The sequence below is a fragment of the Panthera onca genome, chromosome D2 (assembly GCF_046562875.1).
Source record: "Panthera onca isolate mPanOnc1 chromosome D2, mPanOnc1 haplotype 2, whole genome shotgun sequence".
Taxonomy (NCBI): domain Eukaryota; kingdom Metazoa; phylum Chordata; class Mammalia; order Carnivora; family Felidae; genus Panthera; species Panthera onca.
Genome location: NC_138349.1, coordinates 35,988,065 through 36,012,904, shown reverse-complemented (window position 1 = coordinate 36,012,904; position 24,840 = coordinate 35,988,065). Strand labels below are relative to the sequence as shown.

The 24,840-nt window shown below is 37.7% G+C and overlaps 1 protein-coding gene across 5 annotated transcripts in view; it reads left to right on the top strand.

Annotated features, from left to right (window-relative positions):
- The window catches only part of HECTD2 (HECT domain E3 ubiquitin protein ligase 2), a 91,937-nt gene that overhangs the window by 32,596 nt on the left and 34,501 nt on the right, over nt 1-24,840 (top strand). For all 5 annotated transcript variants that reach the window (XM_060642046.3, XM_078434583.2, XM_078434582.2 and 2 more), the window contains exons 2-6: nt 903-1,032; nt 17,273-17,411; nt 18,089-18,191; nt 18,839-18,928; nt 20,966-21,030. In XM_060642046.3, coding sequence (XP_060498029.3) covers nt 17,347-17,411; nt 18,089-18,191; nt 18,839-18,928; nt 20,966-21,030 — 323 coding nt within the window. In that variant the 5' untranslated portion in view covers nt 903-1,032; nt 17,273-17,346. The remainder of the gene's footprint in view (nt 1-902; nt 1,033-17,272; nt 17,412-18,088; nt 18,192-18,838; nt 18,929-20,965; nt 21,031-24,840) is intronic.

Here is a 24,840-nt window from a genome sequence, read left to right as displayed (position 1 = left end):
ACAGATTTCTGTACGTTGATTTTGTGTCCTGCAACTTCTGAATTCGTTTTTCAGTTCTAGCAGTTTTTTTGGTGGAGTCTTTCAGGTTTTTTATATATAGTATCATGTCTTTTGCAAATAGTGAAGGTTTTACTTCTTCACTGCTGATTTGGATGTCTTTTGTTTCTTTCCGTTGCGTGATTGCTGAGGCTAGGACTTCCAGTACTATGTTGAATAAAAGTGGTGAGAGCGCACATCCCTGTCTTGTTCCTGACCGTAGAGGAAAAGCTCTCAGTTTTTCCCCATTTGGGATGATATTAGCTGTGAGTTTTTCACATGTGACCTTTATTATGTTAGCATTATCTTTTTAAATTCTGGCACACCCAAGGTATAGTCACAGTGCTTGAAAAGAAATGAACTCTAATAAAAGGTTTATCTTTTTGCCTGAACTTTTCAAGTTGCTGCATCAAAAGACAACAAAACCCTCAATGAATTGATGTGTGAAGTATCACATGCATGTTACCTATTGGAAATAATATTTGTGGAGCTCATAAAAATAAAGTTATCTAAATGCAAAATGAAAAGAGCAGTTAACATGAATGGAGCGTGTTGTGCGAGGAGCTATGCCGGTTACTTTATGTGCATTATCTCAGTGAAACCTCACAGTAACCCTGTGAGGAAGATACTGTTAATACCCCTGTTTCCAAACTCTGTCAGTTTATAGCATGATATGACTATTTTCATTGTATATTTAAAACAATTTGGTCCTAGAAAAGGTAAGTCAATGTTATATATTTTGTCTATTATCATACATCTATCATCAAATTAAAATCTCTGTTATAAGTGTTTATGATTTCTGCAATAAAATAATTTAAATATAGCCAGTGGGAATTGTGCTGCAATGTTAACTTTTCTATTTTTAGGGTTTGGACAGAGGATCCAAAGGCCAAATTTCCACTTTTAGCAGTTTTATTTCAACTGTTAACCAGAAGAAAGAAGCTGCTGAAAACAGAAGTTCACCTACACATCTTGTTTTCCCTAACATCAAGAATGGTAAATTAATAATAATTAAAAGGACGCATAGTCTGTATATTTTGGTTGAAAGTATATTATCAAACTATTAAAGAGTCATCTGGTAGGTGAAGTTAATTAATACAGTATGAAAAAGAAATAAGCAGTATAAATATTTACAGAAAGAAGCAAAATTGTTATTTGTAGGCGATTGTTACATAGGGTAAGGTATGAATGACATATAAATCTCATGAATAATAACGTTTGGTTAGGCAGCCAGACACAAAACAAATATACGAAAATTCACTAGATTTCCTTTATTTGAGGAATAATCAATTAGAAGACTTGATGGAAAACAATGAAATACTTAGAAATAAACCTAAAAGGAAACAAGCAAAACCTACATGAAGAAAAGTGTAATACTTTATCAAAAGACTAAAAGGTCGTGGGATGGAAAAATGTCATGAATATCATAAAGATGTCAGGTATACCTGGTTTACTCTCTACATTTAATCAAATTTTGGGCAGTTCTTTGGGGGGGAACTTAAGAAAATGGTACCCTATGTGATCTAGAAGCGTCATTGTCCAAGAAAATGCAAGCAAAAACACTGAGGAAGCCCGTTCCTCCAGAGGACATATATTATAAAGCTATTCTACTTGCATCAAAAGTAGCCAAACGGACAGTAAAAATGCAGTGTATACGTGGTATTCAGCTATTCAAAAAATGGAATCAGGATGACTGGTTAACCTATCAAAAATAATAACTTGAGATTTTTAAAACTAAAAAATACTAGAAGAAAAGGCAGGAGGTTGTTTCTATACAGTCTCCTGGCATGACAACAATGCCAAGAGCCATCAAACAAAAAATTGACAAGTTTGAGTACATAAGAAAATGTAAAACTTCCATAGGAATTTTTAAAAGTCATAAAGTTAAAATATAAGTGTCACAGTTGGTGAAAAACATATCCTTAATCATAAAGATTATGAATAAATCAATAAAAGGCATATTGCAATAAAAAAAAGGCGAGGGGTATGAGCAGACCAGTCAAAAGAGGAGATGTGAGCAGTTAACACGCATGTGAAAGGATGCTCAGTCTCACTTGTATTTAAAGAAGTACAAATTATAACAAGAAGTTAACATTTTCCTCTTCAGTTGCAAAGAGTGAAAGGATTTATATCTGTGATGTTGTCTAGAGAGTGTGAAAATTGGCACTTTTATGAATGGATGGCTTGGAATACTATGCCTCTATTAAGAAAAATGTGATATGTATATAAAGTGTCTAGGAGAAAGAGCCACACAATACACTGTAAAATGAAAAACCCAAGTTACACATAATATGACTCCAATTTTCTAAGAATAGGGAAACCTTTTTTACTTCTTTGAGCATATGAAGAGGCATGGAAGGATGCCCACCAATCAGTTAATGGTTTTCTCAGAAAAGTAGAATTGGGTGTATATTATAAATATGCTTTATTTCTTTATACAACTCTGTATTGTTTTGTCACAGGAAACATCCATTACTTGCATAATTTTGAGTTCCCCTGGCCTATAACAAAAGAAATCTGCAAAGGTTTAAATGTCCCTTGCATCCAAACAAAAGAAAACAAACCTAGAAATGTTTAAGGACACAGTTTTTGGTAAATTATTGTGTCCATCAGGTGCATGTGGCATAAATTATTCTTTTTTAAAAATTTTTTTAAATGATTATTTATTTTTGAGAGAGAGAGAGAGAGAGAGAGAGAGAGAGAGCAAGCGAGCCAGGGAGGGGCAGAGAGAGAGAGAGGGAGACACAGAATCCAAAACAGGCTCCAGGCTCTGAGCTGTCAGCACAGAGCCCGAAGTGGGGCTCAAACTCATGAACCATGAGATCATGACCTGAGCCAAAGTTGGACACTTAACCGACTGAGCCATCCAGGCACCCCTGGCATAAATTATTCTTACACAGATTTTTAAGTGACATTCCACACTAGTGCTCGACCTATTGATTTACACTTTTACTTAATTTACTTTTACTTAATTTACACAATAATTTACACTTTTGCAGGTTAGTATTTACATTATCTGATTTATCAACCTTTGCCTTTGATAACTTCCTTTTTCCTTTATTTATATACTCAACAGTGTGCACACATACATAAATTCATATTCTGTCATCTCAGGCTTACTCCAAGGAGGCACTTGTGCCCTTTATGTCACAGTCCCCAAGCCCACAACAAAATAAAATAAACCTGTAGTTTGGTACCATTAAACAAACAAAGAAAATGAGCCTATTTGATGAGGGAGTGGAGTTGAGAGAAATGATATGTATATGAGACATGTTAACTGCATACCAGCTATAAATTTTATTTGTGTATTATTTGTGTATACATTATTTTATTTGAGCCTCACAGCAGTCACACAAAATAGAATAGATATTAGAATCCCTGTTGTATTAGTTATCTATTGCTGTATAACAAATTACCATAAACCTAATTGTTTTAAACAACACCTATTTATTAGCTGATGGCTCTTTAAGTCAGAGGTCTTGGTGGGTGGGCAGGGTTTTCTACTCAGAGCCTCACAAGGTGTTGGCTGGGCTAGACCCTGGGGAAGAATCCTTCAGGCACCTTCAGGCTGCTGGCAGAATTCGTTGTTTGCAGTTGTAAGGCCAACGTCCCGCCTCCCTGGTGGCCATAAGCCAGGGATGCTCTCAGCTTCTAGAGACCACTTGCACCCTCCACCTCCGCTCATAGACCCTGGAGTATCACAGCTTCCTGTTTTAAGGCCGGCAGCCGGCGCCCTTGTGTTGAATCCTCTTCCTGCTTCCAGTCTCTCTGACTTTATCTTTTGCAACCAGTGGGAGAAAACTCTCTGCCTCTAAAGGTCTCAGTCATTAGGTTTGCCTACCTGGATAATCTCCCTATTTTAAGGTCAACCAATTAGTAACCTTAAGTACTTATTTCTCTGCAGTCCCTTTTGTCATGTAATCCCGATGGAATATTAGAAAGCTGAGACTCATGGGGGCCATCTTAGTTTCTGTTTATAACACCATTTTATAAGTAAGGAAACAGGCTCAGAGAGGGTAAATGACTAGGCCGAGGTCACCGCTAAGTGTCAGAACCAAAATTCAGTCCACAATTTCTGACAACAAAACTCTTGTTCCTCTGACAGATAGAGGAAACTCCTGATTGACTTGTTTCTCTTGCCTGATTAATCATATCACATTAATCATACAACTCTTATTATATCATCTTCATATTCCCTAACGCTTCCAAAATTAAATTAAAAAAAATTTTTACCATGACACTCAAGGATGTTCAAAATATGACAGCTTTTCGTCATTATGTCCCACTTTTCCCCTACATATAACTTACATTTCAACTCTTCTCCTGGATGCCTCCTCACACCTTACCTCAGAGGGGTTTTTTTGCCAGTTTGATCCCACTGCCTGGAATGCACTCTCCCCTCATCTCCACCTGACAGAGATCCTGTCCTTCCAAACTACTTCTTTACCAAACCTTTGCTGATTCTCTCCAACCGGATACAGTTCTTCCCTTCTTTGACGCTCCATTTAGGTTTTCTTTTGTTATTACCTCTTATTAGTCTCCCAGTCTTATGAAATATCACTTGTATACTGTAATCTCTTAGACCGTATGTTCCATGAGGGAATAAATACCTCTGTAATCCCCACAGGCCCTAGGCAGTTACCTTGTCCATTAGAGGTTCTTAGCAAGTAGAGTTGACTCTTAAACAACATAGGTTTGAACCGTATAGATCCACTTATATGCAGATTTTTAAAATAAATACAGTACAGCGAATATATTTTCCTTATGATTTTTTTAACATTTTACTTTCTCTATCTTATTATTGTAAGACTACAGCATATAATACATCTGACATACAGAATATGTGTTAACCAACTGTTTATGTTATCGGTAAGGCTTCCAGTCGACAGTACACTATTAGTAGTTAAGTTTTGGGGGAGTCAAAAGTTATATCTGGGTTTTCAACTGAATGAGGGGTTGGTTGCCCCTAACCCCCACATTGTTAAGTGGTCACCTGTATATACTACATAGAGTAAAACCAAAGAGAATTCAGAACAGAGGAAATGGCTGTCGGAGTGGATGTCCCCAAGCAGTAACAGCAGCAGCCACAGCAGCAACTTCATGTAGTGCTTACTGTGTGCCACTCACAGTTCTAAGCACTGTACATATGTATGAATTCCTTTAGTCCTTACAGCAGTCTGATGTTGGAATTCTTTTCCCATTTCAAGGCTAAGGAAACTTAAGCCACAGAGACTTTTAAGTGACTTGCCCTGCTTGAATGTACACAGCTAATGAATGGCAGAAATAGAAAAAGGAAAAGAAAGCCAAAAGTGGTTTTTCGTAATGCCTTCATGGAAAGAAGAGTTGGTGAAAGAAAAGGAAGCGAGTCCTGAAAGAGGGAAAAAATCATGTTGTGCTGTGACTTAGAAATCAAGGGGGAAAAAATTAAAGGAGAGGATATAGTCTATAGTGTCATTGCTGAGTGAGGATAAGATGAGTAAGCACTGAGACAAAGCCAAAGATTTGTTGGTTAAGGTGTGCATGGGTGACTTAACAGAACAGTTTCAGTAGGATGGTGTGAGGACAGTGCAAATTGTAAAAGTTAAGGGGTGGGCTAGTGGCGAGGATGTAAGGGCAACATAGACTGCCTTTAGAGTAGCTTGAACTGAAAGAAAAGCAGGATCTTGCAGGGTAGTGTTGTCAAGGGCAAGGATCTAATACAGAGGGAGACTAAAGTTTCAGTAGGAACATAGAATAATAAAATGAACTAGTAGACTAGAGAAGTGAGCGGCATGAGGATGGGATCAAGGAAAAACGCAAAGCGTAGGGGTTGAGACGTCAGCTCCAGTGAGGAGAGAAGAGCACCTCTTACTCACACTGTGGAATTAGAAGGAAGAGAGGAAGTAGGAAGAGGAAATGGAAGTAGGAAACTCACTTCTCACCTTGAATTCACTTCTCTCTGTGGAGGGTATATTAGTTTCCTCCTGCTGCTGTAACATAAAACATAAACGTGATAGCTTAAAACAACAGAACTTTATTCTCTCAAGGTGCTGGAGGCTAGAAGTCTAAAATCCAGGCATTGGGGGAATTGATTGCTTTTGAAGGTTCTGAGAGAGAATGTGTTCCATGCCTCTGTCCCGGCCTCTGGTGGTTACCAGCAATCCTTGGTGTCCCTTGGCTTGGAGATGCCTGTCTCCAATCTCTGCCTCTGTCTTCACATGGCATTATCTCGTGTATGCCTTTCTGTGTCCACATTTCCCTCTTCTTGTAAGGATGCCAGTCATTGAATTAGGGCCCACCCCAATCCAGTATGACCTCATCTTAATTTGATTACATCTACAGAGACCCTTTTTCCAATCAAGGTTACATTCACAGGTCCTAGAGTTTAGGACTTCAGTGTATCTTCAAACCTATCTATTTGAAAGACACAGTTCAGTCCACAACAGTGTCAAGAACCTTAAGAACATTGAAATGTCTGCTGTGGAGAATGACAGTCAAAAAGAAAGTCATGATTAGCTGTGACCTTCTTTGTTTGGACTGTTTGTTCAAATTCATTAGCCTTTGCTTCCACACTGATTCCTGTATTCCATTCTGTCCATACTAAAATCCTGATGTCTGAACCAACTTATTTGCCCACAATCTACCTGCCTCCTCCTTGGGTGGGTGTGTTGACTCTGAATATGGTCCATGTGTTTGAGACCCCACTGCTTGTCTGAGGCCCTCTCATCTGTGCCAGTCATGTGGAATCTGGGCTCAGCCCCAACCTGAACTTGGAGTATTTGTATGCACCACTCTAGAGGAAAAGACCTCTTAGCAGACTTCTTTTACCCTCTTGGAATTCCTAGTGCTGACTTCTCCTAGCTGTTCTGTCTGGATGCCGGCTGGATTCAGGTATGACCTGGAGTTCATATGTCAGGGATGCTGTAGACAGAATTACTTTCTTGAATGGGAAGTTAGACTAAGTCTGACACATGTAAGCATGTTTATAATTCCTTGATCTTTTGGGAAGCCTCTTTTACTTGCCAGTAAGATGGTTTCCTCAAAGATGCATCATTCTTGGCAGTTATTACAATTTCCTCCCTCTGGTAGCAGGACCTATGCTGGGTATTCTCTAACAGCTTGTCTCCCCATCTGATCTTCAAGTGGTATTAGAGAAGCTGCAAAAGCCCAGCGTGGGTTTACCTAACAGCTGAGGGATGCCTTTCCTCCCTGGAGATCACATGACTAGGTATGTGTGTCGAGTTGGCTGTCCTTTTGGAGATCAGGGAAGTGTAGGAGTTTTACCTACTACAACAGCTGCTAGGGATGATACATCTTCAGAGAAACAATATAAATGGTAAGTAATGGTGGAGGGGGATTAGCACTACCTTCTCTCTTATTCTTTTGTATCTTCCTTTCTAAAGTGGTTATGTCCCCTTTCAGACTTATTTAAAACATCTTTAAACAGCACAGAAAGATTTAAAAGAAATGAAGCAGTATCCTCCCCGTATCTTTTAAAATGTCTTTGCACTTCCGGTAATTCAGAAAAGAGTAGACAGGAACCCTGACATTTCCCTCAGGGTCACTGTCCCTCTCTGGCTCAGTGCATTTGGTGAGTTTAATCTAGAAGAGCCCTGAGGTGACACCGTGAGCTCTGCAGTTTTAGGCGTAACTCCGGAGAAAGGCGTCCTGTGAGCTTTGCCCCTCTGAAATAGCTCTGGGAAACACAGAGTGGTCCTCAGCTCAAATGGTGGGCGGAGCCGTGTGTGGCGGGGTCCTGCGACCTCTACACAGGTGAACAGGTGAAGCACCACAGAGTTTGCACGGTTTCTCCGACAGCGGCTTCAGAGGCCGCCCGAGCCACAAGCTGTTAGGAGAAATCCAGCACAGGACTTGCCATCTGGGAGAGAGAAAAGGATCTGAAATAGCTGCTTTCGGAATCTTACCCTAGAAGTATCTCCAAAACCTCAGATGACCCCACTTCCAGGTTTCTGGGGAGAATGAACTGATTTTGGACTAAATCTCCAAAATCTTTCCCTAGGTCGGAGTGCGTACCTTGGACTTGACTTTTCCTAACTCTACCTAGGGGAGAAGTACATCTATCGTGAACTCAGAGTGCCTTGCTGCATTTATTTGTTTATTCATCTGTCTCTTTACTAGTCTGTAGGCTCCTTAAGCCTCTATTTTGGAGAGGGAAAGGGCTATCTATCCTTTCTATTTTTTATACTGAAGGTAATTTTTTGAATAGGTAGCACATTTGTGTGTTTCAAAAATCAGTACTATAAAAAATAAGTTATGTTTTGGACGTCTCAGTTTTACATTCCTCCCTGCTGTCTGTTGTATTCTTTCCTGTGCTTCTTTATGGAAATGAAATCAAATACAAATACACATTTTCACTTCCTACCTTTTCTTAAAGAAAAAGTAACTGCATGTGCATTGTCTTGCACCTTATTTTTTTTTAGTCCGTGTATCCTGTGTGTTTTTCTGTATCAGTACATAAAGAGCACCCTTATTCTTTTTTATAGTTTTCTTCCCCTGTATTGGACATACTATAGCTTATTTAATAAGATGATATTAAAAGAAATTTAATGAGTTGTGTCCATTCTTTTAGTGTAAACAGCGTCACACTGAATGAATTTATACGTGTCTTTTTGTTCATATGCCAGTGTTTCTAGGATATTCCTAGAAGTGGGATTGTTGGGTCTGAGAGCAAATGCATCTACAATCTCCTTGAGTTTTTAATACATCTGTGCATCAGGATCCAGCCTCCACGGTACATGGTGTCTTTACTCAGTGCAGAAATACATGGGAGACCGTTTTTTTCTGGGTTTCTGGTCAGTTTTCCCTGTTGGAATGTCAGACTCATCCCTATAATAAATTTTCAAAGATATGTCCAGTAGCACATCAAAAGGACTTTTTAATATTTTTATAAGTAGACCCACAAGAGAACATTTCGTCTATGCTTTTGTTGCAGTTTTACAAACATAAACATCATTGAACTTCGTAAAAAGTACATCTCCAAAAACTAATGAATATATTGCAGTATATTTGGTTCTGGTGGCTAAAGTCCTATGAGTCAGAGGATTTTTCCCCCCTCTCTTCCTTTCTCTCTCCCACCTTCCATTTTGTTTTTTGCCAAATGTTCAGAAAAGTCACCCTATAGACAATGATGTAAACACCACCTGTTATGACTAATCCACTCTGGTCTCTTTCTGTTTCAGTTGCCTGCCACTACTAAAGTAATCAAAAGCAATAAAAGTACTGAATTGAGAGAGGGATCCTTCAAATTGTAGCTCATTTATTACTGCCTGGTATCCACACATTGTAAATTATAATATTAAATAAGAATTGAATTTTTGAGTTAACTACTACCAGTAATTGTCATTGCGACCTTAGACATTACATATAGCGCTCATGAGCCTTCTTTTTTACTCATTTATAGAGTGAGGAAATGGGGCGTTATGTGTTGAAAATACCTTCTACCTCAAAGTTTTATGATTTAAAGGGTTAATTTTCTAACATATTGATTTTGTTCGATCCTTGCTGAGTTTTGTTTGCCATTTCATAGTTTACCAGCCCCTACTTCCATGCACTTTAGGCTTTAGTTTTGCTACTTGTTTTCCTACATGGTAGAAGGTTTGGCATTATTAGACAGTGGAAAAAACATGGATGTTATGACTTATCAGGGTGTGTTTGAATCCTGGCTCTGTAACTTACCAGCTGTATGGTCCTGGAAAAGTTATTTAACCTCTCTGTGCTTGTTTTTCCATCTATAAAATAGCGTAATAAAGAAATCACCTCATAAATTTGTAAGGATTAATGAAAAAAAGCATTTAAAAGCATTCAGTTATGGGGCGCCTAGGTGGCTCAGTTGGTCAAGTGTCCAGTTTTGGCTCAGGTCATGATCTCGCAGTTCATGGGTTTGAGCCCCACATCAGGCTCTGTGCTGACAGCTCAGAGCTTGGAGCCTGCTTCGAATTCTGTGTCTCCCTCTCTCTCTGCCCCTCCCCCACTCATGCTCTGTCTCTGTCTCTCAAAAATGAATAAATGTTAAAAAAAATTTTTTAAAGCATTCATTTCTGTGCCTTATGAAATTCAGTAAGTGTGAGTGATAATATGACAAGCAGTTACATTGGAGGGAAGGGATTACAATGGGCAGGAGTTTCCATTACTTATTTCATGAGTAACTGAACAAATTATTTAAAATTTGAAACATCACACATATAGAAAAATGTCATCAACATTTGTGTATGGTTTTGATAATAATAAAAGGAAAGCACACGAACTTAGCACTCAAATCAAGAAAAAGAACATTACGGGCCCCTTAAAAGCCCCATTGAGCCCACCCCAGTTGCATTGCCCTGCCTTTGTGTCCAGAGGTAACTACTATTCCCTTGATTTTTTTAAATTTTTATTTATTTTTCTTAATGTTTATTTTTGAGAGAGAGAGAGAGAGAGACAGCATGAGTAGAAGAGGGGCAGAGAGAGAGAGACAGAATCTGAAGCGGGGTCCAGGCTCTGAGCTGTCAGCACAGAGCCTGACATGGGGCTTGAACTCACAAACCCAGGCACCTTCCCTTGATTTAAAAAAAAAATAGTTTTTATACATTACTGTAAACAATATACTGCCTAAATTATATAATTATACAGACACACACTCACACACACACACACACACTCACACACACACACACTCACACACACACTGCTTAGTTCTGAAAAACTGAATAGCGAGCATAAATCTTGGATGTTTAAGGGACAATATTGCCACTATTAGGTGAAGATTCCCAGGAGATGATAGTCTGAACAGAGTCTGTGAATCAAATGTGGCTCCAGCTTCCCCAAGAATTTATGAGTCCTTTCTGGGGAAGTCAGTGGGCTTCCAGGCCATGAGTGAGTCCTGGGAAACAAAAGAACCATTGGCATATCTGACAGAGCTGTGATTTGGACTATGTAGTAAATGTCTGGCAGAAATATGGTCTCTCCAGCTGTCAGCAGTTCCCCAGGTTAAAGCAGTGAGGTGAACTGAGTGCCCTCAGCTGATTTCAGATACCACAGCAAGAAATTTCATCTGGACCTAAGTACCTTTCTCTTTGGCTTCCTTCTTTTTCTGCTCATTTTCCTTCACGGGTTTCAGGAAGCTATCTTGGCTCTTTGAGTGCTTAATATGCTCAATACTTAGATTCATTCTCTTGGCAAGAATCTTGCCTTTAGCTTGTTTGTTTACGACAGTGCCAACAGCAAGATGGGTAACACTGTAGACTCTTCCAGTTTTGCCCTGGTAACATTTGTGGGGCATTCCTTTTTGAGTAATGTCCATTCCCTTGATGTCAACAACATCACCTTTCTTGTAGATTCACATGTATGTGGCCAAAGGAACAACTCCATGTTTTCTAAAAGGCCTAGAGAACATATGGCAGGTGCCTCTCCCCGTTCCCTTTGAGTTGGTCATTTTAGCGAATCACTAGAAGATGGCGGTTCCAGCCGAAAGGCTGGCGATAGGTTTTTAAATTTTTTCCCTCCCTGCATGATTTCTGACTCTTCCAGGTTGCTTTTGTTTATTTGTTTTGGTTTCTACAATATTGGAATCCCTTGAAGGCTTGTTCACTCCTATGCTGGTGACTGACGCTGGCTGTAGTCTTGGACTTTAAATCGGTTCTAGATGGAACACCTGCACCTGGCCTTTTCGTGGACTGCTTGGCTTCCTCACGGCATGGTGACTGGACCCTAGGGTCAAGCACCCCAAAAAGAGACAAGCAAGCAGAAGTTTTATTACCTTTCGTAACCTAGTCATACAGCATCACTCTGTCACAGTTTTTCATTAGCAAGGATTAACTAAAGCTGGCCCGTATTCCAAGGGAGAAGAGTTAGACTCCATCTTTTCATGGGGGAAATATAAAAGGATTTATAGATGTATTTTATTATTTTTTTTTAATTCAAATTCAAGTTAGTTAACATACATTGTAGTCTTGGCTTCGGGAGTAGAACCTGGTGATTCATCTCTTACGGGTAACACCCAGTGCTCATCCCCACAAGTGCCCTCCTTAATGCCCATCACCCATTTAACCCATCCTCCCACGCACCTCCCCTTCAGCAACCCTCAGCTTGTTCGCCGTATTTAAGACTCTCTTATGCTTTGTCTCCCTTTCTGTTTTTCTCTTATTTTTCCTTCCCTTCCCCTATGTTCATCTATGTATTTTAAAATGACCACACCATGTGAGTGTAAAATCCTCAAAGAGGAGCCAGGTCTTTTGACTCTTGTTTTAGAACTTTTTCTTATATCCTGTTGTAGGACAGGAAATCATAACTAAAATCAGGTGTTTAGAAGACATATGCATGTTCCGTTTCCATGCTGCTTCAGTTTCTGTCATAATGTCATCGTATAGTTCACTCTATTAATAGAGAATTTTTTTCAACTTTTTTGATTGGTTTGTAAGTCCCCCTTTTGTTCTTAAGTAGTTGTAGAGATGGACATTAGAAATTATTAAACTAGTGGTTTTCAAACTTATTTTTATTTTTTATTTTCATAGAAAACACTTTTTTGAAAACTAAAATTTTTCTTGGGGCATCATTATGTTAAAAGCAGAGAAAAGCTAAGCTGCTCTGAGCAAACATATCCACCAGCACCAGTCCCATGAGGTGGTCCTTGAAGTTCTTTGGAACCTTGGGAATAATTAACTTAGGTTATCTCTTTCATATTATCATTATTATTTCTTAGGTTTATTTATTTTTGAGAGAGGGAGAGAGACAGACAGACAGACAGTGTGAGCAGGAAAGGAGCAAAGAGAGAAGGAGACACAGAATCTGAAGCAGGCTCCAGGCTCTGAGATGTCGGCACAGAGCCTGACACTAGTCTTGAACCCACAGACTGCGAGATCACGACCTGAGCCAAAGTTGGATGCTCAACTGACAGTAACCCAGGCGCACCGCCCCCATCTCTTTCATATTATAATGTCAAAAGTGTGGTCTAAGGAGTTTCAGTGACATGTCTAAGATTATAGGAGTAAGTGAGCCAACAATGGGACCAAGTCCTTACTTTTTTATTATTACTTGAGTGTAAATTATTTGGGATGACACTTAGAGGATGGCATTTTGCAACACTGTGTCACCAGCAGCAAACCTTTTAAACTAGTGTTTCCTTTCCATCAGTAGAGGGATAAGGAACAGGCCCAGGTTCTCCTCCTGAACGCCCAGCCTCCACAGAGACTTGTGTTTACCTCTGATGCTGCCATTGCCATCTGTGCTGGATGGCCAGGAACAGTCTTCAGTGTCCTAATCATGTGGCCAATTTAAAATGTCAGTCTTAATTTTGGTGGCTCCACTTGTGGAAAACCACATATTACGAGTTTCCAACCAGAGTCAGCTTATGATCGCTTCTTGAAAACAGTGAGTGAGCTGGCAAAATTTGGCTGATAATCTCACACCCTTATACATAGTTGTATTATGATCTTCACTCCCCCCCCCCCAATATACTTCCAGCCCCCACCAGAACCCTTAATCTTTTTGCACTGGCTTCAAGTGTTTCACTTAATGTTTCTAAGCAACCAACTAAAATTGGCAGCACTATATTAAAAGCTAGGGAAGACGATTACTGCTTATCAATTTAGCACAAATTGTTCCCAAGTATTGGCTGAATGAAACCAAAATGACAGGTTTTCACTGATAAACATATTTTGGCTTTTTTCAGCGTATTACAGTATTCTATATTGCAGAAAAGCCTGCACGTGATGGAACAAAGAATTGTTCTATTTATAATATCAGTTTGAGATTTAATTAATCTCTCATCACCACATTTATTGATTTTCTCTCTTGAATTAGACTTTAATAACCATCTGTGAGAACAGACTGAAAGCCTGTCTCTGGAAACAATGCCTTGATATTTAGGGACATGAGAGCAGCTGTGAGCTGTTGTTCTTCCTTTCTTGATAGTTGAAAGTCACATCCTGTAGTTTGGCTTTCATTCACTAATGTGAGCAAATGATCTGCCTTTCTTTCTGACTCAAGTTCCATTTACATAGTACGTTAACATTCTGTGTTACTCTTCTGTCCAAGTTACCTTCTGACCTAAAAATAAATCCCATCTGGGCCTCTGGATCTAATCTCACCCTATAATCCTCTCGGTCTCAGCATTACTATTTCTCTTATATAAGAATCTTCCCACTCTCAGGCTTTGCCAAAATCCAGCTCTCTTACTAACTAGACTTTTTCACTCTTCTTCCACCTCAGCATGGTATTAATAAAAATGAGTGGGTATAAAAATGTATATATACGCTTTGTGAGTGAATAAGTTAATTTATATTTGAATGAGTCTGTGTGTATCTAATAGTGGGTGTTTATAGCCCAGGTTGGGAAAGGTGTGTGGGAAGGGATAGGAAAGGGTGAGCCTGGTGAAGAGGAAGAGAAACTGTAGAGGAGCCTCAAGACAACAGTAACAAGACCGGTGTTGGAGAGAGGAGACTGTCATCTGTTTCTTTGCTGCTGAGATGCCCATTTCTTTCTTATGGTTATAGGTTTCCAAACACAACAAGATATCATTTGTAGAGATACCTAATTTTACTTGCTAATAAATTGAACCTCAGTCCAATATATGCCTAAAGTAAAAATTGCTAGAAATTGGGTATTTCCATATTGAATAAAGTGTATAAAAATCAGTTCTGGAACTGAATGAAAGAAATTTAATCGTCTCTCTTGTACTGTCAGCATCGCTGGCCTTTCCTAGTACCCACTGAACAATGTTTCTCTGTGCGATCCTCGGACCGGCGGCATCAGCATCATCTGGTAACATGTTAGAAATACAGATTCTTGGGCCCCACCCCAGACCTACTCAATCGCAAACCTTGGGGAAGGCGCTAGTAACCTGTGTTTTAACAAGCTCTCCAAGTGATTCTGATACACAGTAAAGTTTGAAAATCATTGCTGTTAATTATAAGAAATTGGCATGTCTGAAGTATCCTCTAATATGAAAGATATTTTACTTTAAAATACACCCTGACACTAATGAAATTTATCCTAGTTTATTGAAGTTAGTCATAGATGCAAGGACCGATACTAGACTGGGGGAGTGGATAAGGAAGGAAAGACCTTATAGCTATGTTACGACTGTGATGATTGATACAGCTATGTTTGCTTAGTTGAAGATATATCCTGATTACATAAGAGTAGAATTAAATTCTATATGTGTACATTTCATTATTGTAGAATTTAGGATATGAAAAATATTCATCTACTCTATTGGTTTGGAAGTATTAATAATTCATAAAGTAAAATAACCAAAATAAAATGCTTAGTAGATGGGCTCGAAAGCAGAATGGAGGAGACAGGAATAAATTAGCTGGAACATAGAACAATGGAAGTTACCCCCTCTGAGCAATAGGCAGAAAATAGACTAGAAGGAAAACATGAATTATCTCAGAGACTTGTGGGACTGTAACAAAAGAGGTTACTTTCTTGTCATTGGTGTCTTAGAAGGACAGGAGAAAGAGGGTAGGCTGAAAAAGTACTTGGAAATGACTTAAAGCTTCCTATATTTGGGAAGAGACATAAACAGGTTCAAGAAACTGTGAACCACATACAGGATAAACCCAAAGAAATCTACGTCAAGACATTCGATAATCACATCTCTGAAAAGCAGCCAAACACAGCACCTTACCTATAGGGTAAGATCACTATAAACAGAAAACAGTGAAGGGAAGTAAAAGGTACCATTTCTATACTTCACTCCAACTGGTAAAATGGTAACACCAGTAGACTATGATAAGTTGTATGTATATAATATCTGGAGCAACCTTTCAGAAACACTACAGATGAATCAAAATGGAATTCTAAAAAATGCTCAAAATAACCCACAAGAAGGTAGGAAAAAAATAAAACAAATAGAAAACAAAAAATAAAACAACAGACTTAAGCCCTAATGGATCAATAATTACATTGATTGTAAATGGTCTAAAATACATCAGAAAAAAGAGATTGGCAGAGTAGATTAAAAATCTGACCTGACTGTATGTCATCTGTAAGAAATTCAACTCAAATATAACAATACAGGCAGGATAAACGTAAAAGGATGGGGAAAGATATACAGTAGTGGCTGTATTAATATCAGATAATCTAAGTAGACCTAGAACAAAGAAAATCCTGGAGAGAGAGAGAAATATTATATAATGATAAAATCAGAATTATAAGGAAAGAGGGGCGCCTGGGTGGCTTGGTCGGTTAAGCGGCCGACTTCGGCTCAGGTCATGATCTCGCGGTCCGTGAGTTCGAGCCCTGCGTCGGGCTCTGTGCTGACAGCTCAGAGCCTGGAGCCTGCTTCGGATTCTGTGTCCCCCTCTCTCTCTGCCCCTCCCCTGTTCATGCTCTGTCTCTCTCTGTCTCAAAAATAAATAAATGTTAAAAAAAAAAAAAAGAATTATAAAGAAAGAATTAGAAATATATTTTTTTTAATTTTAGAAATAAACCAGAGGGAACACAAAAGCAAACATACATACCACATAATGCCCTAAGAGAACTAGAAGATGAAAAGGAGGAAATGTTTAAAATTTAAAAAGAAATGAAGAAATTGATAAAAAATTTGACAGAAATTAACTACAATTGAAACAGGCAGAGGCTCACATCTGGGTAATTGGAGAAAGGAGGGGCTTGGTAAGACTCTGTCACTCAACTGATTCATGATTTCAAAGCTATTTGTCTTCTAATAATTCATTAAGCCATGCATTCCTTTTGTGAGATTCTTCTGTATTTGTTTTGTTTTGCAATTAAAAGATTATGAAATGCAACAAAAAAGCAAACAGTGAACTGGCAAATATTTGCAAAAAGAAAAAGGAAAATATGGAAAAGTGTCATGCAAATAGTTTTTTTTAAAAAAAACTAAAACTACAGTCAATAATTACAGAGGATGTAAATAAATGGTTTACATATATTCAAGAAGGTAATAAACATTAAAAACATTGAGTCTCACTGAAATACTCCCCGAAACACAACTTTCTGGAAAGGAGCAAGGAAAGAAACTTTAAATTTAGTAGATTATATCTGTAGATAACTTTTAATTAAGATACGGCCTAATATTCGTTGTGAGTGAAGTTGGGGTTAGAGGGGACTGGTGGCAATAGAACCTACAGTAGGCGCCCTTTAACTGTGGTGGGTTTTCTGTTATGTGATCCCAAGGCAAATGTATTATTAAATAATTCATTTGTTTTCTGTTCACGTTGAGGTAGCCTGGCATTTTATAATTTGGAAAAGTTTTACCATTAATTACATTGAGTGCTTTTTTTATACTTCACAGTGAGAGACCTACCACCAATTTGCCTTGATGTTAGACAAAAACAGCGTATCTCTACAGAAGCATCATCATCTGAAATGAAGGCCCCAGTTCTTCCAGAACCTGTTCTTCCTAACCAGCCCAAGACCATCAAAGACTTTCAGTAAGTTTCAGCTCACTGTTATATGTAGACATATGGATATCTGCATGCTAGTACTTTCCATATTTTAATATTTTTGTGTGAGAAATTGGACTCGTGGCTGTTTGTAAGGCATTGGTCAAGAGGGAAGACACAAAAGTTGAAGGTGAAAACAAATGTATAAATAACAGGGAAGGGGTAGACAATGTGGCAGCAACACTAAATAACAATATGAGTTAAAATAGACAAAAAGGAGATGAAGGTGGTGATAAAATAATAAAATGTTGCCTTTTTAAAAAAGTAGTATTTCATCTACTATGTAACACATAAACTCTAAAGCCTATGTCACTACTGAAGAAAGTCCAAATGGATACTTGAAGGGCTGAGTGATAATGGGAAAGTAGAGACAGAGAATGTAAACAAATCTTTCAAGAAGCTTAGCTGTGAAGTGGAGGAAAGGAAGTGTTAATTGTAAGGAGCATGTCAAGAATGACCTTTTTCAAAAGCATGTAGATGGGAAAGCTGAATTGATATCATGAGCTAATTAAGAATTATAGATTCATAAACTATATTTACATTAACTGGAACATACTGAACGGCTTCGGTATTTCAAGTTACATGCTTGGTGACATTTGTAAAGAAGAAATGCTGTTTTATCCGGGTAGTATTTCTGTCATAGTTGATGTATGTTTTCATTTTAGGGAAGATACAGAAAAAGCTAAGTCGTCAGGAGATTGGAAAGCAGTACATGATTTTTATCTGACAACATTTGATTCTTTCCCAGAACTAAATGCTGCATTTAAGGTAATTACACATAAAACACATTTTTCAATTTTAGTTTTCTTTTTTTTCTTTTATTACTTTTTTAATGTTTTTATTTATTTTCGAGAGACAGAGAAACAGAGCATGAGCAGGGGAGGGGCAGAGAGAGAGGGAGAAACAGAATGCAAAGCAGGCTCCAGGCCCCGAGCTGTCAGCACAGAGCCTGAGGTGGGGCTCGAACTCACGAATTGCAAGATCATGACCTGAGCCCTTCAGATGCTTAACTAACTGAGCCACCCAGGTGCCCCTAGTTTTCAATTTTCCAAAGAAGATATGATAATTCAGCTCTTTCCCTACCCAATATTGACTTAAGCAGCCGTTTAAACAGACATTTATAGGTATTAATTTCTGAAATTATGCATATCACAAATAAATATTACTTAACTGATATCTTAAAGGTTGTTAGTATTTGTAATAATGCTGATGCTTCATGCCACTCTTTCAGTTTTAAAAAGGAAAGTGACTAAAATAATTCTCATACGTTCATTTTTATTTTTAGCAACTTGGCCCTGAAAGTTCTTTTTCAACATCCTACCAAGACATTATGAAGTAGTGGTTAGGGCTCAGATATTACTAAGAACAGTCCTTAAATGTTATATATACACTAAACTTACTAATTGAATTTGCAGAAAGATGCCACCACCTCATTTAATACCATTGAAGACTCTGGGATTAATGCTAAGTTTGTGAATGCTGTATATGATGCCTTACTTAATACTGTAAGTATTGTTTGTGAACAGATGCAAATAGCATAACTCTCTATCTCTTCTGCATTTCAAAAGCAGCCACAGAAGTATTGTAATAATCACTTTGTAACATAATTATATTAGAAATTCTGATATAATTTTACAGTAAATTTAGTTGGAATTCTCAGAAAATTAGATTTTTTTAATTAAAGAATTAAGCAGAAAATACTTCTGTGTCCAGTTCATCTAAGTCTTGCCGAAATAAAATCACGCTTCACTTAGTCAGCAAAAGAAGATAAATTATTTGATTGTACTGGCATTGCATTGAATTTATAGTGGTTCTCAAACTTTACTATGTATGGCAATCACAGGAAGGGCTTTTTAAAATACAAAGTTTCAGATTCAGTAGGTCTGGGTAGAGCCCAAGCATTTGTGTTTCTAACAAATTCCCAGGATATATTGTTGCTCCTGATCCAGGGACCACATTTTGAGAACCACAGTACAACAGATGAATTTGTGAAGAATTGACATTTTTTTAATCCGTAAGCATGATATATCCCTCCAATTACTTGGATCTTCTTTAGTTTTTCTTGGTGATTCCTTGTAGTTTTCTGGATAAAGGTCTTGCCTGTATATTGTTACATTTATTTCTAGTACTTGAATTTTTTCTGATGCTATTGTAATTTGCTATTCATATTCTAATTACTAGCAGATAGAAATACTTTCATATATTTATCTTTATTTATTTACCATGCCAAATTCACTCACTAATTCTAATAGTGCATCAGTAGATTTATTTGGATTTCTGTATGGACAATCCTGTCATTTGTGAAAAAGGAGACTTTGACCTCATTAGTCCTTTTATCTTGCCCTGGCTAGGACCTCTTGTACACTTTCAAATAAAAGAAGTAATAGATATCTGAGTACTTTACTGTTTAATATACATAAAAAGGTACATAATAATATTTGTCATGAGAGAAATGTAAATAACATTACATATTTGTTCAAAATGAGTAAAAAGTTTTTTAAGCACCTTACCATGAATTGACAATATTGTGGGGCAGATGGAACTTTCATACCTTGATGAGAGATGGATAAACTAGTACAACCACTTTGGAAAATTGCTTGGCATTACTTACTAACTCTTAAGCATGTACATATATACTGTGACCCAAAAATTCCACTCCTAGGACATTTGTCTGACCTTTTTTGACTTGGAATATTGTCAATGTTTTATAGACACTAAAAAATTAAATCTACAACACAAGGGGAAAACTCTCTAAAATGGAAATACGATTTTTTTTAGTATTTGAATTATTAAACTATATAGGAATTTTTTTTATGCCTTTTCCAAATCCAACAATGAGAAAAAGTCTTTCTGTTAATGTTTTATTTTTTTGAGAGAGAGAGAGAGAGAGAGAGACAGAGCATGAGCAGGGGAGGGGCAGAGAGAGAGGGAGACACAGAATCTGAAGCGGGCTCCAGGCTCCAAGCTGTCAGCACAGAGCCCGATCGGGGGCTCCCACTCACAAACCATGAGATCGTGACCTGAGCCGAAGTTGGATGCTCAACCGACTGAGCCACCCAGGCGCCCCTGAAAAAAAGTCTTATTTTTTTATTGAACATAATTTCATTGCACTTAATAGGATTGTGGGTTTAACTGCTAATTATAACTTGGTTCTGGTGGTATTCATATGTTTAAATATATGCAGCCATTTTATACTGTTAAACATGCTACTCTTGGACTTGTGCTCGTGATTTTATCCTGTCAATCCAGGGAGAGTGAAATTGTTTTTCAGTCATACAAAACTGATGTTGGTCATCAAAGGGCCACCGTATATGTTTGTGCAGTTGGTGGTGCATGACCCATCCCGGGGAGCATTCTCATTGTAATCTTATGTCATTGGTGCTCTAGCCCTCTCAGATGTGAAAGTGATACCACCATAAGTGGCAGTTCTGGGTCCTCAAGTCAGATTTTAACTATTGAAACAGATCTGTCACTATAATTAACATATAAAAGTCACCTAAGTAGTTAATCCTAATTATTTTATGATTTTCTTTTGCCTACAGCCTCAAGACATTCAGAAGACGGTATTAAAGGGAATCATTAACAGCCTATTACGAGAATGGAAAGGGTAATTGTAACTATCATTTAGCTAATTGATACAGATAATTTCTACATCCCATACGTCTTTAATATATATGTATGTAGTTTACTCTCAGAAAAAAATTTTAGTTGTTATAAAAACATAGATCAGAAAGAAATTATAAACTGTTTATGACAGAGGCACCTGGGTGGCTCAGTCGGTTAAGCGTCCGACTTCAGCTCAGGTCACGATCTCGCGGTCCGTGAGTTCGAGCCCCGCGTCGGGCTCTGGGCTGATGGCCCAGAGCCTGGAGCCTGCTTCCTATTCTATGTCTCCCTCTCTCTCTGCCCCTCCCCCATTCATGCTCTGTCTCTCTCTCTGTCTCAAAAATAAATAAACGTTAAAATAAATAAATAAATAAATAAATAAATAAATAAACAAACTGTTTATGACAAAGCTTTCTAACTTGAGATTTGTGACTTCTCAGGAAGGTCCATAGGTGAGCTTCAGAGGATCTGTGAGTCCTTTAAAATTGCATATAGGGGCACCTGGGTGGCTCAGTTGCGCATCCAACTTCAGCCCAGGTCATGATCTTGCGGTTCGTGAGTTCAAGCCCCGCTTTGGGCTCTGTGATGACAGCTCAGAGCCTGGAGCCTGCTTCAGATTCTGTGTCTCCCTCTCTGCCCCTTGCCCACTTGCACTCTATCTCTCTCTCAAAAATAAATAAACATTAAAAAAATTGCATATAAAATTTGTTATGTACAGATATGTGTGTGGAACAAAAACGGGATGGGTAGTTACATTGTAATCTAGAATTAAATAACGTGGACATTAAATTTAGCTTTGGACTTCCTGGTAACTAGAGCAAAATTTTTCTTCTTTCTAATATAAGGAAATGTAAGTTTGGCTACTGAAGTATTTTTTTTCTTAGAACTAAATCTTGAATCGTTATATAAGGAATGATGGGCCATGTGATTGATAATGTTGAAACTGTGGATATGCATAACACAACAATATACTTTCAAAAGTCCATATTATTTAAAATGATATTATTTAAGTAGGATATAATGTAAATAATAGCTTCTTTTGAAGCCAAAGAAATACCATTAAATTATAATCCGAATGTTTATATTAAGCCCCATTTAAAAATAATATCAAAATTATTAAATGTTAAATGTGCTCCGTATTTTTAAGTAACATTGCTCTGATTTTCAAAGAAATTCATGGTTATTACAGAAAATTTAGAGAAAGCACTACTAGTATTATTTAAAAGCATAAAAATGTTGAGGCACCTGGGTGGCTCGTCGGTTAAGCGTCAGACTTCGGATCAGGGCATGATCTCACAGTTCGTGTGTTCGAGCCCCACATCGGGCTCTGTGCTGACAGCTCAGAGCCTGGAGTCTGCTTTGAATTCTGTGTCTCCCTCTCTCTCTGCCCCTCCCCCACTCACACTCTGTTTCTACGCTGTCAAAAAATAAAACATTAAAACAAATTGTTTTTAAAGTATAAAATGTTAACATTTTGCCATCTTTTTTCCTAGTCACCTTTTTTAAACAATTGACATCACACTGTGTAGTTTCCTGTGATTTTTAACTTAACAGTATTTTTCCTAATTTATCATTCCAGTAATAAGTTTACATTTCCTTGAATTGTATGGTTGTGGTCAAACACGTAGTGCTTTACTGAAAATGGAGAGATTTAGCACATGCGGAGCATTCCGGAGAGATGAGGAAGCCCAGGGGCCTGACCCTGCCCGGCCTCAGTCCACGCTCAGCATACTCAGTGCTTTCTAGCCTAGCACATGCCCTGCCGAAGCGTGCCTGAGACACATTAAATGATAATTCCATTGATCTATCTAAGGAGCGTGTGGTCTTTACCCAAAAATCTTGTTTTATTTTGGGTTTATTAGAATAACAACAAGATCTAAAGCTCGCTGACTATTATGGGCTAGGCACCTTTCTAATAATCATCCATGTGTTTCTCATTGAATCTTCACTACAAGCCTGTGAAGTGGGTAATACGATTATTTTCATTTCACAGTAGAGGAAACTAATTTACAGAAAAATTACATAAATGGCCCAAGTTAACACAGTAAGTGCTGGAGTCAGGACTAGGACCCAAGCAGTCTGGCCTAGAGCTGTGATCTCCCGCCACAACTTGAGTGCGCAGAACTGTGTACTGCATTGGATTACTAGTCCCCAGGACAGGAAATTGGAAATTGGCATGGTATTGCTATAAAATGGAAAAAATAGTGTTTGCCTGTCACCAGGAATTTTAATATTTATGAATTGCCTTGAGCATTTAAAAAAAATTTTTTTTAACATTTATTTATTTTTTGAGAGACATAGACAGAGTGTGAGCAGGAGACAGGCAGAAAGAAAGGGAGTCACAGAGTCCAAAGCAGGCTCTAGGCTCTGAGCTGTCAGCACAGAGCCCAGCGTGGGGCTCAAACTCATGAACCACGAGACCATGACCTGAGCCGAAGTCGGATACTTAACCGACTGAGCCACCCAGGCGCCCCTAAAATACTTCCAAATATAATTTCTAAAACATAACAATAGTCCCATTCAGAAAATAGTATGACAATTATTTAGAATATTACAGACAGAAATAGTTTAGATTTGTTTTAAGCACAAACAGTTTAAATCCTCATTCAGTCAAGATAGTTCTTCTACAAAGAAATGTTATTGACTAAACATTTTTATAAAAATATGTGTATACATTTTTCACATTTTAATACATACGTTATATATTTTCAGATTATGTAGCTTCACATTTTGTAAAGGTCGTTTAAGACATTTGGGGTAATGGTTTATGTTTTTAGATTTATTTTGTAACTATAACAGAAAAGTAAATAATTATTTAGTGATTTTATTTTCTTAAAGGAAATTCAAGGAGATACTGGAAGGGGAACCATTTTTCCCCAGCATTTAATTTTGAAAATTTTCAAACCACAGAAAACTTAAAGATGATGAAAACTCAGTACATCTTTCACCTAGATTCACCAGTTGTTAATTTAATGCCACATTTGCTTTTTGCCTTCTCGCCCTATGTATGTGAGTACATGTGTAATTATTTTTTGTAGCAAGTGGAAGACACTTCACCTCTAATTACTTCAGTGTGTATTCCCTAACAACATTCTCCTACATCACCATAACACTGTGTCGCACCAAACAAATTTAACATTTTTCTAATAGGACTCTCTCAAATGCAACCCACATTTACATTTCCCCCTGTTGTCTCAAAAGTGTTCTTTAATATCTGGGTTTTGTTTTTCAATCAAGGACCCAGTCAAGGATCATGAATTGCATCTGGTTAACATACAGGTGAACCATTTTTAATTGAAGAAGTTACTTCCGGGTATTTGCAAGAACGTATTCAGTCGATCCCGAGAGGGTGAAAAAGAAACCCTTACCAGCTTTGGAATATCAAAAACTCTTGGTCAGATTTGATAATGTGACAATCCAGATTAACATGGAAGACAATTACCAGTTAGTCATTTTTCAGAGGTATTAAAATATGAATTTAATTTAGAATTTAATTTGAAACATACTAGATATATTTAAAGTGTGATTTGATTTGCAGACATTTCTAGATCTATCTCTTCAGAAATAGACCTGTAAACACAAACATATTTTCTTACTTCAGTGCATCAGTATTTTTAAGTGAGATATCAGCTATCCTTTATTAAAACAAAAACATAAGTGTTCTAAACTTGTTGATTGTTCATAGATTTTTAACTCCTTCCTGAGTTAGTCATGATATTTACCCCCCAAAATGTTATAGCCTACTTAATTCACTTTTTAGTTATCTTCAGAACCAGCCAAGGGTAAGCACAGAGGAACCTATATTCCCAGC